The sequence below is a fragment of the Ictidomys tridecemlineatus genome, chromosome 1, assembly GCF_052094955.1.
Source record: "Ictidomys tridecemlineatus isolate mIctTri1 chromosome 1, mIctTri1.hap1, whole genome shotgun sequence".
Taxonomy (NCBI): domain Eukaryota; kingdom Metazoa; phylum Chordata; class Mammalia; order Rodentia; family Sciuridae; genus Ictidomys; species Ictidomys tridecemlineatus.
In genome coordinates, this window is record NC_135477.1 from 33,933,114 (window position 1) to 33,958,173 (window position 25,060).

General features: G+C 38.1%; 1 protein-coding gene across 7 annotated transcripts in view; it reads left to right on the top strand.

The window, feature by feature from the left end:
• The window catches only part of Cpeb3 (cytoplasmic polyadenylation element binding protein 3), a 181,125-nt gene extending 156,065 nt beyond the window's left edge, over positions 1-25,060 (top strand). For all 7 annotated transcript variants that reach the window (XM_078038110.1, XM_078038113.1, XM_078038122.1 and 4 more), the window contains 2 exons: positions 4,252-4,433; positions 19,324-25,060. In XM_078038110.1, the coding sequence (XP_077894236.1) occupies positions 4,252-4,433; positions 19,324-19,551 (410 nt within the window). In that variant the 3' untranslated portion in view covers positions 19,552-25,060. The remainder of the gene's footprint in view (positions 1-4,251; positions 4,434-19,323) is intronic.

The following is a 25,060-nucleotide window of genomic DNA, read 5'->3' on the forward strand; positions in this document are numbered from 1 at the left end:
TGGGAAATTTAGAAAGTTCCACTGGTCAAGTTCAATCTTCCTTTGTTTCAGAACTTCTGTCATCCTGAGGTACCCTGTGCCTCTTTGCCATGTGTGCTGTCCTTATTTCCAAAATGAAGAAATGGGGATTCTAGATTCAGTTTAGAATGTGTTGATATTTCCCTGGGAAATCTTGGGTTCTCTGTCACTCCATTTGGCTCTCAGTGTCTCAGACTGGGTTTAAACTGTAATTAAATGATAAGAAATGACCCTGGGGTAGAACAGACTGGAGGAATTATGTTTTCTTCTCTGGTGAGTGAGGTCCTTTTCCATATTTCTGAAGGATTGGGAGCAAGTCCGAGAAATTATAATTGCGTTCAGATTCAATTTCAGAGGCAGAGTCACAACCCAGAAGAACTTGTGGGGATGTGGTTTGCTCTACACAGCTGTAGTATTCTTGTTTCCTTCTTTAGTTTATGGCACAAGGAAGCTCATCACAAGAGCTACTGTGTGGATTAAACCCATAGTTGTGTTGCTGCTACCGTGGAAGTTGGTCATGAGATGACTTGAGTTGACTTATGAGTATGGAGCTTTTGGTCCAAAGTATTGTGTGTCCTTGGACATGATTGCCACACCTGCCAATTTCCCATCCCTGTGGTGATCAGACCCTGAGAACACTGTCTAGATGGGAAGGAAAAACTGAAAAGTGGTTTGGAGAGTCCTGACTTCTTCATGGACCCTGCTTGTTGTCACCTCTGTGTGTACTCCAGACCTCTTCATCTGCATGCCCAGTATTCTTGGGGTAAATGTTAATAGCATGCTCCTGGGTGCTACTCTTTCTCTTCCATCTACAGAAAGTGAGGATTTATTTACAGTGAGAATTCACTGTCACAGACTTAGTGACTTTACTAAAGTCCCATTAACACACATCTTTGGGCTGGGGATGTAGCTTGGTGGTAGAGTGCTTTCCTAGCTTATCCAAGACCCTGGTTCAATTCCCAGTACTTGAGGAAAAAAAGAAGAAGGTACTTCCTTTATCAAGGATTCAGATTTCATGAGCAGGATTGAGCTCACAAGATAGAGATGAACCCGTAAAGATTTTACTTGACTCTTGATAGACCGTTTTGCTTTCTTTCTGTTTTTCTCTCCACCCTAAAACTAGTCTTCTCATGTCTCTTGTCTTCCATCAGAGGGAGACAACTTTCCTATATTAACTAATGATTCTTACTCTAAAGAAGCCTTTAAAATCTAGCTTCTGAAAGTAGCTGTACATTCTGACATTTGTTGGTAACTTTATACCTTCTATTAAAAAGAAGAAAAGTCTCAGGTTGGACATTTGTAGGACTTGAGGAAGGTTTGCTCTGTGTTTTCATCAGTTGTATACATTAGTGGATGTATTAAAGTAGCTCTTTTTAAAATGCTGTTTTTATAGCATTAGAAATATTGAAAAAAAACATGCTTATAATCCCAGTAGCTTAGGAGACTGAGGCAGGAGGGTCGAAAGTTCAAAGCCAGCCTCAGGAAAAGTGAGGCACTAAACAACTCAGTGAGACCCTGTCTCTAAATAATATACAAAATAGGGCTATAGATGTGGCTCAGTGGTCGAGTGCCACTGAGTTCAATCCCTGGTACTCACCCCCCCAAAAAAAAGAAGTATTGGAAAAAGGTGTCACTTATTGGAAAATTGCTTTCTCAATAACTAGAAACACTGTTTAGTACTTAAATTATATCCCTCTTGTGTTCGAACCTAGAATGAAGTCAGTCTGCAGGAAGTGCTGAGTAAAGACTTACTAGTCAAATACAAGACCAAATATAAACAGCAGTTGTTTGACTGTTATTTACTTTTTCTTCAAGAGTGATGAGAATATTAGACTTTCTATAGTTAAAATACAGATTAAGGTAGAGAAAGGGAAATTTTCATTATCTTGTCCATAAAACTCTTCCTTTAGTCATGTTGGGTTCTTCTAGTTTTTCAACAAATTATCCTTCCCTTAAGTGAGACATTATTGGCTCATATGTCTGCAGACTTTTTGCTGGCCAAGAGAATGACTGTATATAATAAACTCATAAATGGAAATGATTTTTTTTATAATCAGTTTTTGTAAAAGCATAACTGCATGAACATTTCTGCTCCCTTTCAAAAGTACTTAACTGCCAGCAGCATCAGTCATGATGTAATGTTTGGCACATGAAGAAGATTTTCTAGCAGGTAGAGTCACAAATAATGGAATGTTTATGCCTGTGGAAGGTGCCTTCTCTGTCATTGGAGGATCGCTAAGATTCTTTTGGAAACCACTAAGGTATAGAAGGACTTGTGGTTACAGAAACTGTCCTCCTTAACTGGAGTTTCAAGCTTACCACAAATGTGCCTTCTTATCAGAAGCCTTCTTGTGTCCTTCATATTGTGGAAGACACATGTCATTTAGTCCCTTGCCAGCATTCTTTTCCCAGATACTCATGAGGCTTGGGAAGTGTTCCCTCCCTTATTCTATTCCATGGGAAACCCTGTCTTCAAAATATTAGAATTTAATTTCCAGGGCCCATTCCACCAATAAGGGAAATTCACTAATGACTGCAATTGAGAATTTAACTACTTTGAATTTCTTGGTCTCTGTTATGGGACTAACATTAGCTATATGAGGAAAAGCTTAAGGCATCAGAGATTATTGGGATGCAGTGTGAATAACCATTGAACTTTGGTATTCAGGGTTTGGGTACAGTTCTTGTTGCATCATCCAAATGAATGGGATTCCAGGATCCTTCCCAGGCTTCAATAGAGTCCACTTGGCTCTAATTCAGTGCTCCCTTGGCTGATATGATTCAATACTTCTGACTATAATAGGATAATTGGGATGACTTTCTGCTGCTCTATCTTTAGTAGCACTCCCTCTCAGGCTTAGTTATTGCTAGCTTAGTTTCTTCCTTGAAAATTGCCTGTTGGTTTCAGGTTATTCTTCCTATTAAAAATAGACACTTAGAAAGTAGTCACCAATATAAGCAGTTTGATATGGAAAGAAATTTCGAAGAAGTAAAAAGATAGATTTTCTGATATGATGGCACAGTTTTTCTTACCATCTCAACAGCCTTGAATTAGAGGAACCAGTAATACGTGGCTCTCCCTGTATTTGTAGAAATCTTGAGGCAGGGCAGTTCTTAAACCGTTCTGCCCTTTAATCTGCTGCAGAACTCTCCCCCCATCCCACCAGGTTATGGGACTTTCCTTCTCCCCAGATACTGATTTTTGTGGAGCTCTCCTGTGGCTTTTGCACAAAGGCTGTAGTCCATTTCATCCTCCATTTTCCCTATCTTCTCCTTTCCAAATACCATATACAGGTATTGGAGGGAAATGGGTGTTTGGGTCACTTCCCAAGGGTAGAGCTGAGTCTTTTGGATTTATGCTATGGCCTGAAAAGAAGGAGGTACTATCCAGTATAAAACCAGTAAACAATTATCTTCAGGCAGTTTAGGATGCAGGTAAGTGTTACATGTCTCTCCATGATACTTGTATGGTGGAGATAACCTTTGAAATGGTCCATTTTCTAAATGTCTTCTCTAAAAGTGTTTTGTAAATATACCAATACAAAGGCAAGAAATGTGGCAAGGAGAGCAGATCAGACCTTTGGACCTATAGCAAGGTACAAGATTGGCATGTTTTTACTCCTCGTGTAGCAGTTCAGTGCTTCCTAAAGCTAAGTGCTCAATAAATGTTCATTGCTTCTATTGTCATTATTAGTATTATTATTTAGACTTTTATGTGAGAGGTTATCAGTTCAAATGAAATATACTCTAAATAAAAATAGAGACTTGCTTTAAATCTGTAAACTTAATGTCTTTAGTTAAAATGAGGAGTTGATTCTTTCTGTATCTTAGTCTTAGTATAGCAGTGTGATATTCATAAGTGCTTTCAGTCTAAGAGATCAGTAAATAGAACTTTTTCTTTATAACTTGTTATGGTATCATGACATTTTTTGCCTACCTGGGGCCTATTCCAGATACTAAGCTGTTAGAAATTAGAATAGGATTACTGATAGATCATTCCTTCTATATTGTAGCTTTAAGTTCTGATTATGTAAACTTGTGTATAATTTTTTTTCATTTTATTTTAAAATATCCTGTGAGTAGCTTCCCTACTTGAGTTGTAAGACTAATGTGGACATTTTTCATGATGCTTAGCATGGGTTTTCCTTTTCTTAATTACATTGCATGTTCCTTCTTTTCCTGGGTGAGAGTACTTTCCAAATATTTATACAAGCCATGCTTATTTTCTTGCAGTTGAGTTGGCAATGATCATGGACCGTTTGTATGGTGGTGTCTGTTATGCTGGCATTGATACGGACCCAGAGCTGAAGTACCCCAAAGGTGCTGGCCGTGTGGCGTTCTCCAATCAGCAGAGTTACATCGCAGCCATCAGTGCACGTTTTGTGCAGCTTCAACACAATGACATTGACAAACGGGTAAGCAACCACTAAGGGTGGAGTTGCTATGGGAAAGAAATGAAGATTGTTCTGTGAGTCTCTGGGAAGAAAAGCACCTGGTGATCATAAGTAGCAGCTCTACCTTGCATGGCATTGCTCTGTGAGTCCATCTAGGCTGCCTAAGAAAGAAAGCCCTCTTTCAGTTTGAGGTGTTAATGGACCTTCAACTTCACCTATCCCTAGGGTGATGCTACACTTAGTCTGCAGAATTTAGCCCACAAGACTGGTGCTGTTCAAAGATGTGCTAACAGTGGGTTAACAAAGGCTAAGAACTGATGATATGTATGATCTTTATAATGATCTTAAACAGGCTTGGATTGACATTTGTATGTTAAGGAATATACATAAAATTCTGAACTTCTATTTTTTTTTAAATTACATCTCACATAGTTTCAATTTTTTAAACCTAATAGCTGCTGTCTCCCTTCAGTCTCTTCTTTAACTCCCTATAGTTTCATTGCTTATGAAATATATGTACATGTATTATCTGCCATTTTGCTCACTGATGTTACCTGCCCGGTCTCTGGAGATATTGAGTATGTTCCTGTGATCTGAAGAGGAGAAGTGATAGAGTTGGGATGTTCCTTTGGTTTGGCAGACAGATACGGTGTTTAAATCCCTTAAATTCAACCTCTATCCCTATTTGGAAACTTGGGGGAATGGAAGGTGGTAGGAGCTAATTTGGGACCTATCTTACTAGATGTAAAGAGTAAATAGCAGACTAAGGATCTTCTTGAGGCATGCACTGGACTAGAATTAGCAAAGTAGTACATATGTCCTAGTATGAAGTTTCACCTATACTCTGTACAGTCATCTATGGCTCATTTTGTATAACCAACAAATTTATTAGGAGGTGAAAATTTAGTTGGTGGTGGATTTTTCCTATTCAGCAAGATTATGATTTTGTGTGTGTGTGTGTGTGTGTGTGTGTGTGTGTGTGTGTGTGTGTGTGTGTGTTTTTCTAGGGATCAAATCCAGGGCTTTGTGCATGCAAGGCAAGCACTCTACCAACTGAACTATATTCCCAATCATTTATATATAGGGGAGGGGGCTTTATTTTATTTATTTATTTATATGTGGTGCTGAGAATCAAACCCAGTGCCTCACACATGCCAGGCAAGCACTGAGCCACTACCCCATCCCTCAAGATTATGTTTTTGTTTAGACATGCATCTGATGGAATTACAAAGGGCTATGCTTAGAATAACATTCTATGGGCTCCTTAAGAGTAAGGGGTAGTGGGACTGGGGTTGTGGCTCAATGGTAGAGTGCTTGCCTAGCACATGTGAAGCACTGTGTTTGATCCTCAGCACCACATAAAAATAAATTTAAAGAAAGGTATTGTGTTCATCTACAATTAAAAAGAAAAAAAGTAAGTGGTAGTAAGTAAAGCCCAGTGGTGCACACCTATAATTCCAGTGTACTTCAGAGGCTGAGGCAGGAGGATCTCAAGTTCAAAGCCAGCCTCAGTAACTTAGCCAGACTCTGTCTCAAAATGGTATTTTTTAGAAAAATTAAAATAAAGGAGTAAGTTGTAGTGATTTGTTTTCTAACTAAAGTGAATCAATTATTTTCAGAATTTTCAAATGCTTTTTGAATTAATGGAGAGTCAGATAGGTAATAATGATTCAACTCCATTCCTGGTTTTCAAGTATCCAAAGCAACCCAAACTTCCTCTTTTATAATAGCAATCCCCCTGCTAGACTGTAAGCTCCACAGGAATGGGCATAGTATCTGTCTTATTCTTTCCCTGACCCCCAGTGCTTACTCATTGCTTGATTTGGTCTGAGATGCCCGATAAACTTTTCTTAAATTAACATGTGGTGCTGCTTGGAGGGTTTCCTAACTTCTGTTGCTGATGGACTTGTTCATGCCTGTATATTTGGCAATCTGATATGGCAGATTCTTTACATTGACATTACTATTGCACCTATCACTAAAACCCAAACAAAAAAAAACTTAACCAGAAGAGCCTTGAGTTATATGAAAGAAGCTTTCTTGGTTCCCCTCTGAAGCTAAAGTCAGTGACTGTATAGGAGGTAGATTCTGGGAATGACAAAAGAGAACCTAGGGGAGGGCTCCATTTCCCTGAGAGTCATCTGAATGGGAGACCTGATGAAAGTGGCAGAGTTCCCTATATTCCCCTTCCTTGCCTCAGGGCCTGGAGGCATGAGCTTTGCTTTCTTGTGCTTTGTCTGTCTTGATCAGTATAGAGAACATTCTCTTTATTATCAGATGTGGAAGCCAGCTTCCATCTTGAGTTGGACCCATTTTTCATTATCCATTTATAAACATTATACTCTCTTCCACTAAACTATTATTGTGTTTTTAATGAATACACTGTTGTGTTTTTAATGAATACACTCAACACAATATTTTGTTATCCTTGGCATTTTGAGCCTCTTTTAACTTCATATGTGCACTTTAGGTTCATTAATAGTTTTATTTTTATTCATCTTTCTGCCAAAGCTTTAATTTGAACTTTCCAGAGAGTTTCTGTCATATATACCAAGCACATTAGTACTTCCTTCAGTAATGCCATTTTTCTTTCTCAGAAAAAATAATTGTCTGCTCATGATGGTCAACAGAGAATTTTTGTCATTAAGCATATCTTTATTTCTGAATAACCCCTTCCAGATTTTTAGCAACAGTCATAGTGAAGATTCTGAAATATTCTATGTGTCAAGGGCCAGTGTCCACCTATACCAACACACTCTTTTATTTGCTATTGAAAATTCCTGTTATTCTCTCCTTCCTTCACCTGTGACCCTGGAGTTGCCTTTAAGCCAAGACCATGGCTATTTTAAATAGCGTAAACATTTATAACCTTTCTACTCAAAGAAGCTCTCTTTGATGTCTGCAACATTATAAATGGAGATTCAGTGGAATCTGAATTTTTTTTTTTTTTACTATCCCTGGCATTTTAAGGGTTTTGTTTGCAGTTCTATCCCTTTTACTCTTTCCCAGAGAAGAGTAGGTGAGACTACCTCTGTGCTGCAATGCCTAACCATCAGGCCAGACAATTCATTTAAGTGTCTGGAACCATAGAAGTCATAGGCTATCTGAGTTGTGTGCTCTTAGGTTGCACCTTTCCTGTATAAACAATGGAAGGTACATGCAAAAGAAATTGACTGGTATATTTTCTCTACTTCTTTTGTGTCTAACCAACTTTTTTTCAAAAGAGACATCTTTTTTTGAGAATTTATTTATTTATTATTATTGCCACACTCTTAGATGGAGTAGTTTATAGGGAAAATGCAACCTATATAGACTTGATTTCTTTGTACAATCTTAGAGACTTTTGTGTGAATACAAAATAATATGTTTTTTTAAATTCTTTTTTAAAAATTATTTATTCTAATTTGTTTTCATGACAGCAGAATGTATTTCAATTCATAGTACACATGTAGAGCACAATTTTTCATGTCTTTGGTTGTACACAGAGTAGAATCTCAACATTCGTGTCTTTATACATGTACTTAGGATAATGATGTCCATCTCATTCTACCATGTTTCCTACCTTCATGCCTCCTCCCTTTTGTCCTATCCAAAGTTCCTCCATTCCTCCCATGCCCTCACCCCCACATCCCCACTATAGATTAGCATCCATATATTAGAGAAAACATTTGGCCTTTGGTTTTGGGGGATTGGCTACTTCAATTAGCATGATATTCTCCAACTTCATCCAATTACCTGCAGATGCCATGATTTTATTCTCTTTTAAATGCTGAATAATATTCCATTGTGTATATATACCACATTTTCTTTATCCATTCATATGTTGAAGGGCACCTAGGTTGGTTCTATAGTTCAGCTATTGTAAGTTGAGCTGCTATAAACATTGATGTGGCTGTGTCCCTGTAGTATGCAGTTTTTAAGTTCTTTGGGTACTGAGGAATGGGATAGCTGGGTCAAATGGTGGTTCCATTCCAAGTTTTCCAAGGAATCTCCATACTGCTTTCCAGATTGTTTACACCAATTTGCAGTCCCACCAGCAATGTATGAGTGCCTCTTTCTCCACATCTTTGCCAACACTTATTGTTGTTTATATTCTTTTTTTAAAAATATGTATTTATTTATTTTTTAGTTTTTGGCGGACACAACATCTTTGTATGTATGTGGTGCTGAGGATCGAACCCAGGCCGCATGCGTGCCAGGCGAGTGCGCTACCGCTTGAGCCACATCCCCAGCCCTATATTCTTTTTTTTTTTTTTTAAATTATTTTTTAGTTGTAGTTTGACACAATACCTTTGTTTCACTTATTTATTTTTATGTGATGCTGAGGATCAAACCCAGGGTCTCGCATGTGCGAGGCGAGCGCTCTACCGCTGAGCCACAACCCAGCCCCTGTTTATATTCTTAATAGCTGCCATTCTTACTGGAGTGAGATGAAATTTTAGAGTAGTTTTGATTTGCATTTCTCTGATTGCTAAAGATGTTGAACATTTTTCATATATTTGTTGATCAGTTGTATATCTTCTTCTGAGAAGTGTCTGTTCAGTTCCTTGGCCCATTTGTTGATTGGGTTATTTGGTTTTTTTGGTGTTAAGTTTTTTGAGTTCTTGATATATCCTAGAGATTAGTGCTATATCTGATGTGCATGTAGTAAAAATCCGCTCCTATTCTGTAGGCTTTCTTTACCTCATTGATTGTTTCTTTTGCTGAGAAGAAACTTTTCAGTTTGAATCCATCCCATTTATTGATCCTTGATTTTATTTCTTATGCTATAGGAATCATGTTAAATCAGTCAGGGCCTAATCTGAAATGATGAGTCTCCTTTTTCTTCTACTAGGCTCAGGATCTCTGGTTTAATTCCTAGGTCCTCAATCCACTTTGAGTTGAGTTTTGTGCATGGTGAGAAATAGGGACTTAATTTCATTTTGTTGCATATGAATTTCCAGTTTTCCCAGCATCATTTGTTGAAGAGGCCATCTTTTCTCCAATATATGTTTTTGGCACCTTTGTCTACTATGCACAAACCCACTTCTTCCATGGAATTCTTTTTCTACAAGCCTGGGTGAGGAGTCTCTGATATCATAGGCTCTTTGTTGCAGTTTATGTTTCAGTATTTCATATAACTTTTCAGGAACATACACATTGCATAGAGCAAGTCACAAAGGAGTTATCAGTAATTTCTAGGTGTCTGTAGATCATTTTGAACATTAACAAAATGAGTTTGAATTTTTTCTGTGATTTTTGTGTTTCTTTGGCTTTTCAAGTTTATGAAGTCTTCATGTAGAACCTTGTTCAAGTAGGTGTGAACCAAGGTAACCACTGGATTATAAAGTGAAAATATTTGTCATTTTCAGTGTCATGATGATCCTTAGAAAATTATTATTGTAAATGACATAGAATGCATGCTTCGGTTTTTACTTCCAAGGAAAAATGAACACCTTGAAGTAAGTTAATTAAGGATTATATTGTCTAAATTTAAAGGCTCACATTCACTACTTATTGGCCAATTAGTCAGTTGACAATATTGAGGTTGTGTAGTGCTCAGCACAGCATTTCCCAGTGTATCTGCTGCTTCTTCTGCAGATGATACACTCTTATGAGTAACAGATGCTCCCTTGAACACTAATTGGGTGGGGCATTTATGGCATGACCATTAGAGTGTTAGAGGGGATAGACCCTATGCCCTTCTCTATCCCCGCCTCCCAAAGAACTATTACTACAGAGGAGAAAAATAAAAAGAGTACTGGCTTAAGAATTGGGAAACCTGAATCTACTCTTAGCTTTTCTCAATCTTGATGTGACTTTGGGCTGGCTTCTTCCTTTTAGGGGCTCAATTTCATTGTCCTGTTGTAGTCAGAACACTAGTGTAAGTACACTAGTGTAAGTTTATTGCACAATAAATAATGATAGTTGAAGAAGTGCTTGGGAAGTTCTTGGGCTATACAGATTACTTTGTATTATTGCTGAGTCTGATCTGTTTAAATTGTGCTATTGCCTAACCATCTGTTCAAGGCTAATTGTTGGCTTCTTTTAAAGTACCTACTCAGCCCCTTAATATAAAGATAACAAAATAGTTGAAGTTGGCACTGAAAAAAAAATAACATATGTGCCAGTCTACTAACATACTGTTTGGATGTTAGCCAAGACACACACATGTAGAGACTTAAAAGTTACTTTTATAGATGTAAACACCTAGATATTTTCTGTTTAAAGGTTTGAAAGATTTTTTTTTTCATATGGTCTCAGTGGTACATTCGTGTAATTCCAATCACTTGGAAAGCTGAGGCAGGAGGATTGCAAGTTTGAGGCCAATCTGGGCAATTTAGTGAGACCCTGTCTTGAAAGAAAAATAAAGAAGGGCTAGGAGATGTAGCTCAGTGGTAGAGCACCCCTGGGTTCAATCCTTAGTACTGGATGGGTGGGTGGGTAGGGATGGAAAGGATTGAAGGATTTTTTTTTTCTAGTCTAGAAATAAGTGTTTTTACCAGTATCTTTCCTCTGATAATGAAAAGATTTTGCACCTGAAATGGAATAGAAGTTAGGATTAATTTTGCTTATATTCTTTGGAATAGTGGTTCTGTGGAAAACTGGAACAGTTAAAAATATTTAAATACAACAAGAGCCAAAGATGGCTCCTGCACTCATTCTGTCTGTTTTAGTGATAGTTTTAGAAGTAATGCCAAATGAACACTCTAGATGTGAAAGGTCTGTTAAATCAAGTTTTCTTTGTAACTCAAGTCTAGGTCACTATGTCTGAAAGATTTTTATAGTGTGAAAAACAAAATCATTGAAAATGGGTAATCTTTTTACATAGCCATTTTCCTACTCCTTTGTCTACTTTGTGAGGTCATAAGAAAATTTGTGAAGGGTAGAGTCAGTTGACTTTCCCTTTGACTAGCCAAAACACTATTATATTGAAATAAACAATTTGCTTATAAAAATTTGAGACTCCCCCCAGCTACTCATTAACACTTATTGTCATATTGTCATAAGAGTCACATTGTCTCCTAGAAATCTGCACATTAGGTTTTTATAATTTTAAGTGCATCATGTGGTAGATATTGATTATGGTCTCCTAATTCAGCTCATTGAAACCTTTTTACTGGTAGAAGAGATACTAGAGTAGAATCAACCAATCTGGGATTTTAGTCTCAACTGTACCATTTGTGATATATCTTGAAGGAAGAAAAAGAACAGACACTGAGAGAGAATGAAAGTGCTTTTGAAAACTAAAGCATTTTATTAATAAATGGTAGCACTGATAATACACTGATTTATGTGAAACTATGAATGATTAATATTTGAGATGTTCTAGAAGATGTTTATTAAAGACAATTTATTGGAATTTCAGGTGAGTAAGGAGGTTAAATATTCCAGGCAAGATAGGGGTAAAGATGGTTGATTATTTGAATATTTTCAAATAAGGAGAAGGAACTTTCAGAAGGAAATCTGTCTTACCTGGGAATTTGTTCCTAGAACTCGTTTCCCCTAAGTAATTATTTCCCAATGTGTGCTTCCTAAAACATGAGTCTTTGGGATTTTAATACCTAGTTTATTTTTTAAATCTGTTTCTGAGTTAAATGAATTTAAAAGTGATTACTTAAAGAAAGTTAGGCTGGTTTATTTTAGGACATATTAGAATTTTTTACATATTAATTTTTATTGTAAAGATCCAAGAAGGAGACAGTATGCAATTTTCACCAAGTTTTTTGACCATAAAATTCTTCTGAAGCGTACATGTCTTGAGAATAATGTCCTAGAGAACCCAGTTGAGAAAATGCTGCTTTCAGCTTTTTCTACTTTCTTTTTTCTTTTCCATCTTTCCTGCTCAGATTACATGAAAGCAGCATACAGTGGAATAAGTAGTTGATTTTTTTTTCTTCCTCAGTCCCTTTTTTCCAAGTGTGTCCCACCTACTGTATCTTTTCTGTCTACAGAAGTTTTGGGATGGGGCATGGAAACAGCAGCAACCTGTGCATGATGGTGATGGGGTGTGAGGCTGTAGCTGGCAGTCCTGGAGTAGTTATGTGTGTGCGCGTACTGGGGATGGAACCTAGGTCCTTGTACATACTGGGCAAGCACTCCACCACGTTTGAGCCACATCCCCAGCCCTATATTTTTAATTCCTTATTTTTTGACTAATCGAGATTATCTGTTGCATCTTTCTAAAATATCATCTACAATGTGTCTATATAACAAGAAAAAAATAGGCTTGAAATGCCTTTAACAAATAGTGTTCCCTTGACTCTATTTTAGTTTAATATTGAGGCCCAGAGATAGTGGCTTTCAGTTAGCCAAGTTGAGGCTTTCTGATGCTTAAAGAACACTGTGATAACTAAGCCACAGCACAGGACATTTGCTATGATTAGCATGCTATTTAAATTTTCCAATTTAATGAGATGTTATCTTTTGTACCTTTCTTTGCCAGCACCTTAATCTTCATATATTTAATTGTCATCTTTCCCCCTCCCTCCCTCCCTCCCCCCTCAGAAACATATTGAGCCTGAATTTGTAAAAACTCTGGAAGGTGTTATATTTTTAGCCTGTGTGAAGACCTAGCAACCTACTAACAGAAATATTGATAATATTACACTTTGTCCCTGGCCACAGCTGGAGTAGATAGGATGATTAAATAGCAACAGGAGTGAGGGCTCTGCTGACTCATCCCCTGACTGTTAGTACTCCTAACCTTGGTTGGGACTCCTACAACCCAGCCTTTGTCCTGTTGCTGTCACCTGCCCTGCCTGATCTGGCTTGAAAGTGTCCTGTGTCTATAGTTGGGTTTCATTTGACCCTTGGGAGGAATTAATACCCAGAAATAAGACTATCATCTGAACTAATTCTACCTGGGCTTATTTTGAAACACTGGGCATCTCATAGCCTTTGACTAGAAATAGTTTTTTAAAGGAATTTGGGTCATCTAGAGAAAAATCTTCTTTGAATGGAATGGGACATTTGTGTCAAGGCCCTCCTTCCGGGGGCTGGGATGTGGCTCAAGCGGTAGCGCGCTCGCCTAGCATGCGTGCGGCCTGGGTTTGATCCTCAGCAGCACCACATACCAACAAAAATGTTGTGTCCGCCGAGAACTAAGAAAAAATAAATAAATGTTAAAATTCTTTCTCTCTCTCTGTCCCCCTCTCTCACTCTCTCTTTAAAAAAAAAAAAAAGGCCCTCCTTCCTAGTTGTGAGTCCTGATTTTTCCTGGCCTGTTCTACCTGCTTTGTCGTGTGTCCTCCCTTGGACTTATGAGCAATCTTTAATATGAAAATTCTTTTAGAGTGGTTACAATATTATATTTTTCCTCTCCTATCTGAGCATAGAGGTTGTTTGTAAATAAGTCTCCATTTTCTATGTAATTGCCTCAGAAAAGTCAGCGTTCTTTAACCTCAGATGTTAGTTGGTATCTGTCAGTTAGCAATGTCTTGGTGAGTGCTGCTTATTTGGAGGAGCTGGTCCAAACTGAGGCCTGTGAATTGTGACCTAGCCATGGTGCTGTGCTTCTGTACACCCTGACAAGGAGCTGACACAACAATTACTCAGTTAAGATTTTTAACCATTTTCTAACCAATTGTTCTTCATGATACCCTCTTCTGTTACTAGCACTTGGTTGTTTCTGATTAATCACTACATCTCCAACCCCATTCCCAGTCAGCACGGAGGAAACTAGGTGCAGGAGGGTCAGTCTGCCCTGTGCAGGGTACTGTCAGCTGACCCATCAGTTTTCCAGAAAGAGAAATCTTCAGGCTAGAGTGCTCACAGATCTCTGCACTCTATAAACATATGGAAGAGGTGTTGACACAGAATCCTGCCACACAATAAGCATATTTTGAACTGTGGGAAAGGAACAAGGATCATTTCAAACCTTTTATTCCCTACCATCTCAATGAATGAATAATGGTAAGGCCCATTCTCTATAAATTTTTGAAAACAAAATCCAAACCATTTTCCCTATGGATTAAAAAAAAAAAAAAAAACTACCCTAGTTGGGGCTGCAGCTCAGTGGCAGAGTGCTTGCCTAGCATGTGTGAGGCACTGGGTTCGATCCTCAGCATCGAATATAAATAAACAAATAAAAGCACTCTGTCCATTTACAACTGAAAAATAAACAAACAAACAAAAACTACCCCAAGTCACTTCTAAAATTAATAACTGAATTTGCCATATCTGGAAGGTTATGCATAACTTCGTTGCTAAGGAAAAGCTATTTTCATGTTGCTACTTTGATTTTGTGTGATCTGTTATCTTCTAAATAGCAGGATTCTGGCTCATAGACAGATGGAAAAACCAAAAACGTATGTTTATGTTAGATGTTCTTAGTATTGTCAGCTGCTGGAAGACCTCCTTCAGCAACTGGAAAGATGGGTTGAATGGGAATGTCAGTGAGTCTGCTGTGATTTTTAGGCCTGGATGGATGTACTCTGTGACACATGCCAAGAAGATCATGTTTGAAAGCTTTGAGCACTCCAAATTAAATGTTTTTCCAAGAAGCACCATTGTACCAGGTGATAGGAAATGGCCTGCTTAGTGAGCCAGGATCATACCAGGGTCCAATGTAGAAATAGGGACACTTATACCCTGCCCTTAACTTTTTAAATGCTTTTTCTTTAAATAAGTAAACAACTTTAAGTATTCAATGCTGCTCTTTCCCTAGCCATTGCATAGTGTATATATGAACAAAACTTTAATGAATTATTACTGATGTCCATCTGATTTAACTACAAAGAGACATACTTTGTGGCTTTGGTTGATCCAGTTTTTTAAAGGCCAGGCAGAATCCAGTGTGAGTTAAAACTATGACTTGTACAGATTCTAAAGGGACTGCTGGCTTGATTCTCAGGTCCCAGATTAACTGTTTAAATGTAGCTGTTAGGGAATTCAGCACTCTTATTTGAGGTGACATGTTCCCTCAGATTTTCTTAGACCTTAGGAATTTATTTTAAAAAATAGTGAATTTGGATTGAAATTTCTCCCTATTAGCTGGAAAAAAGTACTCTAACATTTCATTTACAAATACTCTTGTCTAGGTAATGTATTTGCAACCCACTTAACTAATGCACTGATTACCCAACACGGGTGACATTATCTGTCCTGGCATATGGGCTGTGGTCAGCATGTGCTAGACTTTAGCTATTAAAGATTTTGCATCAGCAGCTTCCTGATGTTATCATTAACTGATTTCTTGTGTCTCTTTATGGCCACCATTTGTGGTCTGATCTCTCCAAGAAGCCTAGTAAGTTAAAAAATTCAAAGAAATTAAATTCCTTATTATCAAGGTTTAGTTCTCCCTTTAACCTATATAGCTCACACATGGTGTGTAGGGCTCACACTGAACAGTAATCTGTTAGGCAGCCCCAAGCTGCAGTTGCTGCTGCTTATCCCAGATGTGCGGTGAATGTCTCAGTTATAGATGTCTCTACTAAGCACTATGGCCTCAGCAGTGTCACATCAAGAGTCAGGTCCTTCTGACAATGTGTCCTTCTGAAGTGTGGGTCTCAGAATGGAAAACCAGAGTCAAGGTTTCTTTGCCAGAGGACAGCTGATTATCCTTTCCTTTGGTCCAAACATGTGCCTCTGGTGATAAAACCTGACATTGCCATAGTGCTCTTGGCATTGACCCTGGATCTCTGGGCAGCTGGAGAGAGAAGGCACAATCACTCAAGCCCTAGTGTTCAGTTGTTCACCCGAAATGTGATGATGAGAGCCCCTCCCTTGAAGTCAGGAGAAGGAGATGGTATGAATCTTTCAGTAACCTCTATCCTACTTCTCACCCACTCTTCTTTCTGGTCATCACCTGGAAGCAGTATTCTCTTACTCAAGGTCTGTGTGCTGTATTTATCTTAAGAACAGTGGTGCCCCTTTGCCGCAGACTGGCTGGGCACAAAATCACGAGCCACTCAAGCAGGAACAAACTTTATTTTTGAAAATACCGCCAGTACCCTGTACACGTCCGGGAAGAAGCCGATCCACCCACTTGGGGGAACCCCAGAACAAGTTCCTCCCCCGGAATTCCCTCCTACTGCACTTCCCCAACCAATGGGAACTCTCCAGGAGTCCCGTAGCAGGCCGAGGTGAACAGCGGGAGTCCAATATCCATATGAATGCAAATCTTAACATAATCATATCATCTCAATGGCTAGCTGGGTCACCTTTCAACTAAAAGTGCCATGCATCATATTACTTGGCTGTGGCTCTTAGCACCCCTTCTTTGTTTCTTCCCCCTGTAGCGTGGCTGTTCTGTACATCTTCTCTTCTGCCTTTCCCATCCACAGGCTCCAGCTCATTTTTTTCTTATAATCTGATCCTTAGGTCAGGTTTGTCCTTTCATTGGCCTCCTGGTGAGTGATTCTTGGAGTTAAAGCCTTGCTGGTGTATGCTACTGTTTGACTACCTCTCCTTTACGCCCTGGCTTACAGCATGTATTTGAGCTGTGAATCTGTATGAAGAGGTGCAAGCCTTACTTTTCTTCCTATCAAATGACAGCCTTCATTTGGCTTCTTTTTCCAACTTGTCTTTTCCAAATCCATTATTTGAAATGGCTGCTTCTACTTGGCTTCCATCTACCCATAAGCATGCCTTACTTGCACTGGGATGGTTTATTTGGTTCTTCTCTTCAAAGGGCAGACTATCTCAAGGGCTGGTCTTTGATTGTCCTTAATATGACCTTTAGCATATAATTCAAACCGCTCCTTACATTGGCCAGTACCTCCCTCTTATTTCACGTCCAAGGACAGAAAATTCTGCACTTTGAATAGTGTATGGTCTCTTGATGTACTCTCTCTGCCACTAAGAGTTGTTCAGTCATTGTTTTATAAACTCTGGGAGGTCAGTTTGTTGACTGATAACAAAATGACCGCAGACAAACATTTCTGTAGCTTGTTAGAAATAAAAAACTTAAGTATGAAATCAGTTTTATTTAGGTATGACTTTCTTTTTGTCTGTATCATTTTAAACATATTTTTCTCCTTGTCTATCTTCTGTAGCCACTTGTCCAAGCTCCCATCAGTCCCACTTATCCTTAGTGGTCATCAGCTCATCAGTAAATTATACATGCTCTTCAGTATCCTTGGGCATAACCACCTCCTTCAGGCATGTGGGATAGTAATCCATGTATCTCTGAAGGTAGTTATCATTCCTGTGCCTGCAAGTCCCTCTGAAGGAAAGGGTCAGTTTGGCCATGCAATTGGCTTTGCATAGGCCTGGAGCCTTTGGAGTTTTATATAGTTCAGTAATGAGATTTCCACCAGACTGATGTTTCCAAAGTGTCATGGCTTGATATTCCAGGTGATTTAGGTGATGAAAAGAGAAGCCAGTTTTTATTTTGTTGTATTTATTTATTAGAAAAAGTGGAATTAATTTGGATAGTCATTTAATATATCTGGTAATGGTCCAAGTAGCATTGGAAGATGGCAAAAACTATGCATAGACGTTTAGGACATCTCTACTAAGAATTATGGCCTCCCTTCAACAGTGTCATGTAGGATCTCCAAGTGAGTCAGGTCCTTATGAAACTTGAAGAAACTGTCCTAGGCCATAAATTATTTCAGGGAAGAACTTGTGTCATCTTCTGTATTTCATTTCAGTTTTAATATAGGGCCTGGCAAGGAATAAGCAATCCATAAATACCAGACATGTGAGTAAATCCACATGAGCCAAAATAATCACCCTCTTTTAGTGTGGGACAGCCTAAAGAGTATGCTTCATGTAGTTGTTCTCTTTAATTTATGTAAATTTGCAGAGTCAGCTTGGCTGTTGCCTTCTGAGAGGTTGCTGTAGCAGCCTTGCACATCTGGGTTGGGATCATTTTGAGTCATGGTGTGTGTCTCATCTTTGGGTGATCAACCCTCAGGAAGTATCCAGGAAAGGCCTCGGAGAGTGCAGCAGCACTCCAAAACCCACATCCTTTATTCTGGGGCCTTTAAGAGTCATTTGACTGGCATTTAGTGTGCCCCTTTTAGTAAGCTTAATGAAAATGATTGGAAATCACAAACTTATACAGGGGGTTTGAAAGGTGTTATTGGACATGACAACAGATAGCAAGATTCTAAGGGAATGTAAGCAAAAGTGAAAATCACCCATGGCACTTCAAAGAACATCCATAATGTCTCCTGCTTAGACTGGGGCAGGATGGATAATATATTTTAGTAAGCTTTTCACCAAAAAATTCAAAATTCAAGATGTTTAAGCACCAGAAGGGGAAAATGTCTGGCCTCTGGGAAAAGTAATTTATGAGGAATCCATTACTCACTCAGGAAGCTGATCAATAAGGCATCACTGTGTCTCTGGCCTAGAGACAGTCCTGATGGGTGTTATGACACACTTTGTTGATTAGATCCCTCAAAACTCTTGACCAGCTGGGGGTGGGGGGTGCAGGCCTATTATCCCAGTGGCTCAGCAGGCTGAGGCAGGAGGATTGCACGTTCAAAGCCAGCCTCAGCAACCGAGTAAGACCCTATCTCAAAATAAATAAATAAATAAATAAAAAGGGTTGGGGAAATGGCTCAGTGGTTTAGTGCCTCTGGGTTCAATCCCTGGTGCAAAAAAGAAATCCTCATCCAGTAACAACACAGTAAGCTTTTAGCTGTCTATTCAGCTGGAACCCTGAATAGATAATGCCCTGCCTGCCAGTCTTCAACCGCTGATGCAGACACTGCAACATCACATGTGTATAAATGTTACACCTGTTTTACAGTTATCCAGATAAAGCCAACAGAAGCACAGAGAGGTCAAGAATTTGCCTAATCCCACACAGCTAGTGCACCCAGGAGCTGATTCCAAAGCCCACCGTCTTGGCTACTGTCCTTATTAGTGGAGTTCCAAGTGGTGGCAAATCATTAAGCCGCTTCTAAACTCTCAACAGGGAGAAATATGAAAAACATTGCTAACCCATTTTCCCCTCTCTCCTCTCTGGGTCCAGGTGGAAGTGAAGCCATATGTGCTGGATGATCAGATGTGTGATGAGTGCCAGGGCACACGCTGTGGTGGGAAGTTTGCCCCGTTCTTCTGTGCCAACGTCACCTGTCTGCAGTATTACTGCGAATACTGCTGGGCGAGCATACATTCCCGTGCCGGGCGGGAGTTCCACAAACCGCTGGTGAAGGAGGGAGGCGACCGCCCTCGTCACGTCCCCTTCCGCTGGAGCTGAGCCCAGGGCCGACCCAGCCACAAGTACTGGAGTAGATAACAAGGAGGGAAAAGAGAGGGCACTGCCTCAGGGCTTACAGCGTTCTGGAAATCTGTGCATTCGTTCTCGATTTTTAAAGAAGAAATGGGTCTTTTTATTACTATTATTATTATTTACAGTCATATTACTGAACTCAGTGTCCAGTATAATGCAAAACTGCAGAGTGTATAACGGTACTGATTTGCACTTTGATTCACACCTTTGTCTGCTTGGTACCTTAATTTCTTACACCTGATTTGTCACTCGTGACTGTACGTAGACTGCCATTCTCATCAGCGGCCATCAGGTTGACGTCTGTGATTCTTTTGTTTGTTGTTGTTTTGATTGTTTTGAAACTGGAGCATGCACTTATTTTCAGAAACTTAGAGAGTTGCCCCTAGGACAAGACTTACCAAAGGTAATACTCGTGAGTAGGTGGCAGATGTAGCAAAACCTTCACAATTCAGCAATCATTAGTTGGGGTCATTTAGAATAAGGATAACCCTAATGAAAATAAGCCTTTAGTTGCTCTGTATTTTGACTTGTAAGGATACCTCATAAGCTGGATCTTTATTTTCCCTTCATGTTTGATTTTTGTTTTGCTGAGGATTTTGGTTAGATCTTTTAGTGTTATGTAAATTTATGCTGCAATAGCTTTTGCTGCTATTAAAATGGTATTATTAATACCATAATACTCTATTCAGGCTAAGGTATCAATTAAAACAAAAACAAAAACCCAACAACACACTCTTATGATTTAGGGATAGAGAGTCAGCTGCCGAAAGAAGATCAGAATAGACTTCAGAAAGCGTCAATGGAAGGTCACTACTTCTGACTGCATGTTTACTTAATCAGGTTGCTGCATGCAATAAATTTTATATCCAATGTCTAGTATAAAAACCTTCCCACAATGCACAAATTAAGAATCTATATAAGCTATAAAATACTCATTTTTTAAAACAAGATTTTTTTCATTCAAAGAATTGGTAATCGATCGGAGGAAGGCATGCCTCAATAAATGGAATGCTTCTGAATAGGAGGAGCCCATAACAGAATGACCTATATTACAACCAATATAAAACCTAGGTGTAGGATATTCTTAAAGCAAATTTGTGGATGGTAGATGAAGTACTTTGCGGTGCTCTGTTATATATTGTGCAATTTATTTTATATAGTAAAGTGATTATGTCTAACTGTGATCAAACTTAACTGTTTAAAGCCTCTGTGTCAGACATTAACGAACTTGACAGTTCATAACTGGTATAATATTAAGTAACACATGAGCTCTTAGTTACAATCTCCTAGTGCTTGCACCATTTTACATAGCTTCAGACCTTGTCCAGAAAACCAAAGAGCTCATCTTAGCTTACAAACACTAAGAATATATACAGTATCTAGAGATAAGTTGTCAGATTGACAAACTAGGCACATCTTTAAGAGAGTTGTGTGATGGTGATGCTAAAGAAATGTCTGTATAAAATAAGATGGCCTGGGCAGAGTTGGTTGTCTGGGTGAGAAATTAACTACTTAATTCCCTGGATTTATCCTGTAAAGCTTGAATAGAATTAAGACCTGCTAGTACTACCGTGGACATTTTTTTAGCATTCACTCTTGGGCTGCAGATAGTAATATATAAACACATACAATGATCGCGAGACTATGTAAATCTTTTCTTAAATCTTCTTCCTGTTTTGGAATTCTGGGGACAATCTGACTGGATGTGACACTGCAGAATAGACTTAAGTCGCTGTTTTATGTGCTGTGATGTCCTTGTATTGTCTTGAATTAGTATTGCTTGTTTTTTTTTTTTTTTTTCTCCAGTGTTTAGTTGCAATTACTGGCTCTCAAGCTATAGTTTGTTTTCAAAAAGGAAAAACAAAATAGTTTTTTACTGGATTAAAAATGCTTATTAGAATCCTCCCCAATTGAGGTGACCTCTGGGCTTTTTGGTAATAATTGCTTTTTTCCAGCCCAGGTGTGGGTTTGTTTGTTCGTTTGTTTTTTTCTATGTTTGTGGTTTGGTTTGGTTTTTCATCTGTATAAGAAATTTTGTTATGCACTACTACTTTTTGTATTCTAGACAGTTTTCAAAAGTTGGCTGAAGATTTTTTTGTTTGTTTGTTTTTAAGGAAAAAGGCATGCTTTCTGACTGACATGATCTTTTGCAATACCTCAATTTTGAAATATAGGAAAGAAAATGATATTTTCTAAGTAAGTTTATTCAGAAAAATATATATTAATTTAATTCTGCAAGAAAATGATTTAACAGATGGGTAACTTTATTTTTTTCATGCTTATTTGTGTTTTTTGAAAATGAAGAAGTTAGAGCTTTATAACTATAATATTAAAGATCATATCTAACCTACAGAAATCTACCTAATTATGTGAAAGAAGCAAAACTTTTTGAAGAAGCACCCCTCTTTCATGTACTAAAATAACACTGAGATTAAAAAAACACAAAGCTGGAGGATTGTACAGCATAAAGCTAAAGTGAAGGAAAAAAACACGTTGTTATAAAGACTAGGTTACAAAAATAAACTCCATTTGGTGCTGAAAGTTGTGAATAGATGGTGGAAACTACTTTCCCTTAATTTGTATATTTATAATCAAGCGTTGATTGTGCACGACTGACCAGGATTGTGAAAGAGTTCTTCTGTTTGTATTTTTTTAAAGAGAACTTTTTTAGTTTATTAAATTATAACATGTTCCCTTTTGTTTTGTAAATAAATGTGCCCCCAAGTTCTTAATGTTATATTAAAAGAGAGGGTCCTTCAAAAAAATTATTTTTTAAAACACAGAGGTGTTCTGACCTGCAACTTGACTGGGAAGCCCCTGGGTAACACAGGTCCTGTTGTGGCCTTTCCTTGATGTGACACTTGAACTAGTCGATTTTTTGAAGGCTATAACCTAACCTCGACTATTTGTTGTTATGTGCAATACTGTTTGTACTGTTTGTATAAAAAATAGAAAAAAAAAGAAAAGAAAAAAGGCATAAATCTTTATTGCAGATTTATTTTCATTGCAAACTTTAGACATTGTGATTCACTGAAATCATTTTTCTACTGTCAAATATGTACCTTTTCTTCATGCTGGTATTTTTTCAATAGTAATGTAGCCTTTGTACTGAGACAAATTTTCATTGTTATTTTTAGAAAGATTTTTTGCTAAGAAAAAAATTAAACATATTTACATATTTTTCATTTTATTTCGTATTTTCTTTAAGGAGTGCTTTCTCAATCATTAATAGAGTTGTTTCTGGGAGGGACTTTCATATCTGGTCAATGTCATAATATTATTTTGTATTTTTACTTGGAATAAATTAATTTTATGATGCTAATTCTTTAAAAGTTTATTTTTTTCATTTTCAGTTATTTTTGAAGCTAAAACCTTTGTAATATTGTTACTAAAGTGTCTAGTTTTTTGAAATGCAAAGCTTTATGTATTAACTTGCTGATGTGGTTTACAATAGTGTGACAACGATGAAAATGGTTGGTTATGTAAAGTGATTGGAAAAAATGTAATGGATAATTGGGTAATAAAATGACAGAATGAGCAGAACATGTGAAATTTTGACAAGCCTTTTCCTTTATTAAAGTGATTTAGTGTAAGACTAGGGATGTCACAGTACAGGTCTCTAGGGATGTCACAGTGGATTTATACAACACCAGGTGCAGCCAAATCTGTGGCCCTGAAATGAAGTCACCCCTTACTGAAATCCCACTGGGTGTAAAACCTAGCTAGGTCAACAGAATGTTTCATTGCTTTCTCCCTCTAACTCTTCACTGTGTCCTGAGTGTGTGTATATGTGTGTGTGTGTGAGAGAGAGATTCTGCCACCAGTTGCTGTCCGTGTATGAGATGGTTCCTTTCTGTCCGGAATCCTTTACATACATCTACAGTGGTGACGTCTATGAGTCAGTGGGGGTTGTTAAGGGAATGCCACCTTCTGTGTAGCACAGGCCTGGCCCGTGCTGTCTCTTCCCTCCACACAGGGTGGCTGGAAGCACACTCAGTCGTCACCACTGTACGTGGACGTTGTGCGTGTCAGTCCGCATCTTCCTTCACACCCCTGCCTGCTCCTGTTATGGTGCCCCTTTGCCCTTTATTGCGGCCACACACCGGGTCACCCCATGCATGATCTGTCTGCCCTCCTGCTGCTGCTTTTCCAACACCCACCTCACCGGGAAGCTGTGCTGTTAAGACAGCACGTCGTTGCAATGGCACCTAAAGTTAAAGCAAAACTAAAAGCAAAACAAAAAAATATAACTGCAAAACTGGTGTTGCGTAAACGGAACATCCAATGACTTGCTCTAGATGGATGGTGTGTTTCTACTAGTCGTTGGTAGCCTCTTCCAGCTCCGTGCCTACGGAGCAGAGGTTAATCAATAACTCGGAGAAACGTGTGTCCAGAGTCGGCTCTTGGGTACGCTCTGTGTATTCAGTTTTGTAAATAATATATAGATTAGATCAAGTTGTGATGTAAAATTTTAACTCAAATTGGGTACTACTGGTTGGAATTTTACATTAACTACAAATAAATGATTAGGAACAGAAGAAAAGAAATTGGAAAACTTCTTGTTTAGTGGTATAAAGATTATGCTTAGATTTCTGCCTATATCTTGTGTTTTATAGCTTGTTAGTGAGGCATGGGCTAATGCAGAATGTACTGCATTTATGCAATTAGCAAATATCTGCTAGTTTTCATTTTATCTATTATATTAGCAACAAAATGGTATTTAACTGGGTAAAGCTCCTACCTAAATATTTGAGTATTGTGACATCTCTACTTGCAAGGTTTGAATGAAAGATTAGTCACAGATTAGTGAAAAAAGTATCTTTTGTTACAACTGGAGTATTTGTATGGATTGTTGCTTTTTCACTAATTTGTATGGTATGACAGCTAATATTTCTTTTTTTCTTTTTTCTTTTATTATAACCAAACTTCTCTATCTCAGCTGCAATAGTGTTCCATCTTACCACAGAGTATTTTATAATTAATGCTGTTGACTTTACTCTATACCCCAAAATGGGTCAAGAATGGATCTGTGATTCAGGGATGTTTAAATTTGTATGATGAAGTTAATTGCAACAAGTAGAAAACTTGGGTGCTAAAAACAGGATAACTTCTCTTTTTCTTTCCTGGATATAGTTCTGTTGGGGTATAAAGTATTAGGTATTTGTATTTTTGCTGTCAAAATAATGGACATAACTTTTAGAGTGTTCACAGCTAAGATCTCTGTATTTGTTTTTCAACTAACTAATTTTAAATGTATTGTATCTTTTATTACCTGTTCTCTTAGATTGTTTTTTGCTAGTAACCCTTACTCAGCTTCTGCCTTTGGGGCTTGGACTAATATTGCTTGTATGGAACTACAGTACTGTGACTAAACATGGAGCTCAATGCAGCTATTGCTTACAACTGCTTAAACTTTGTAGTTTGGACTTCTTTTTTTTCTGTAATAACAACTTATTAAATCTAGTTGTATGAAGTA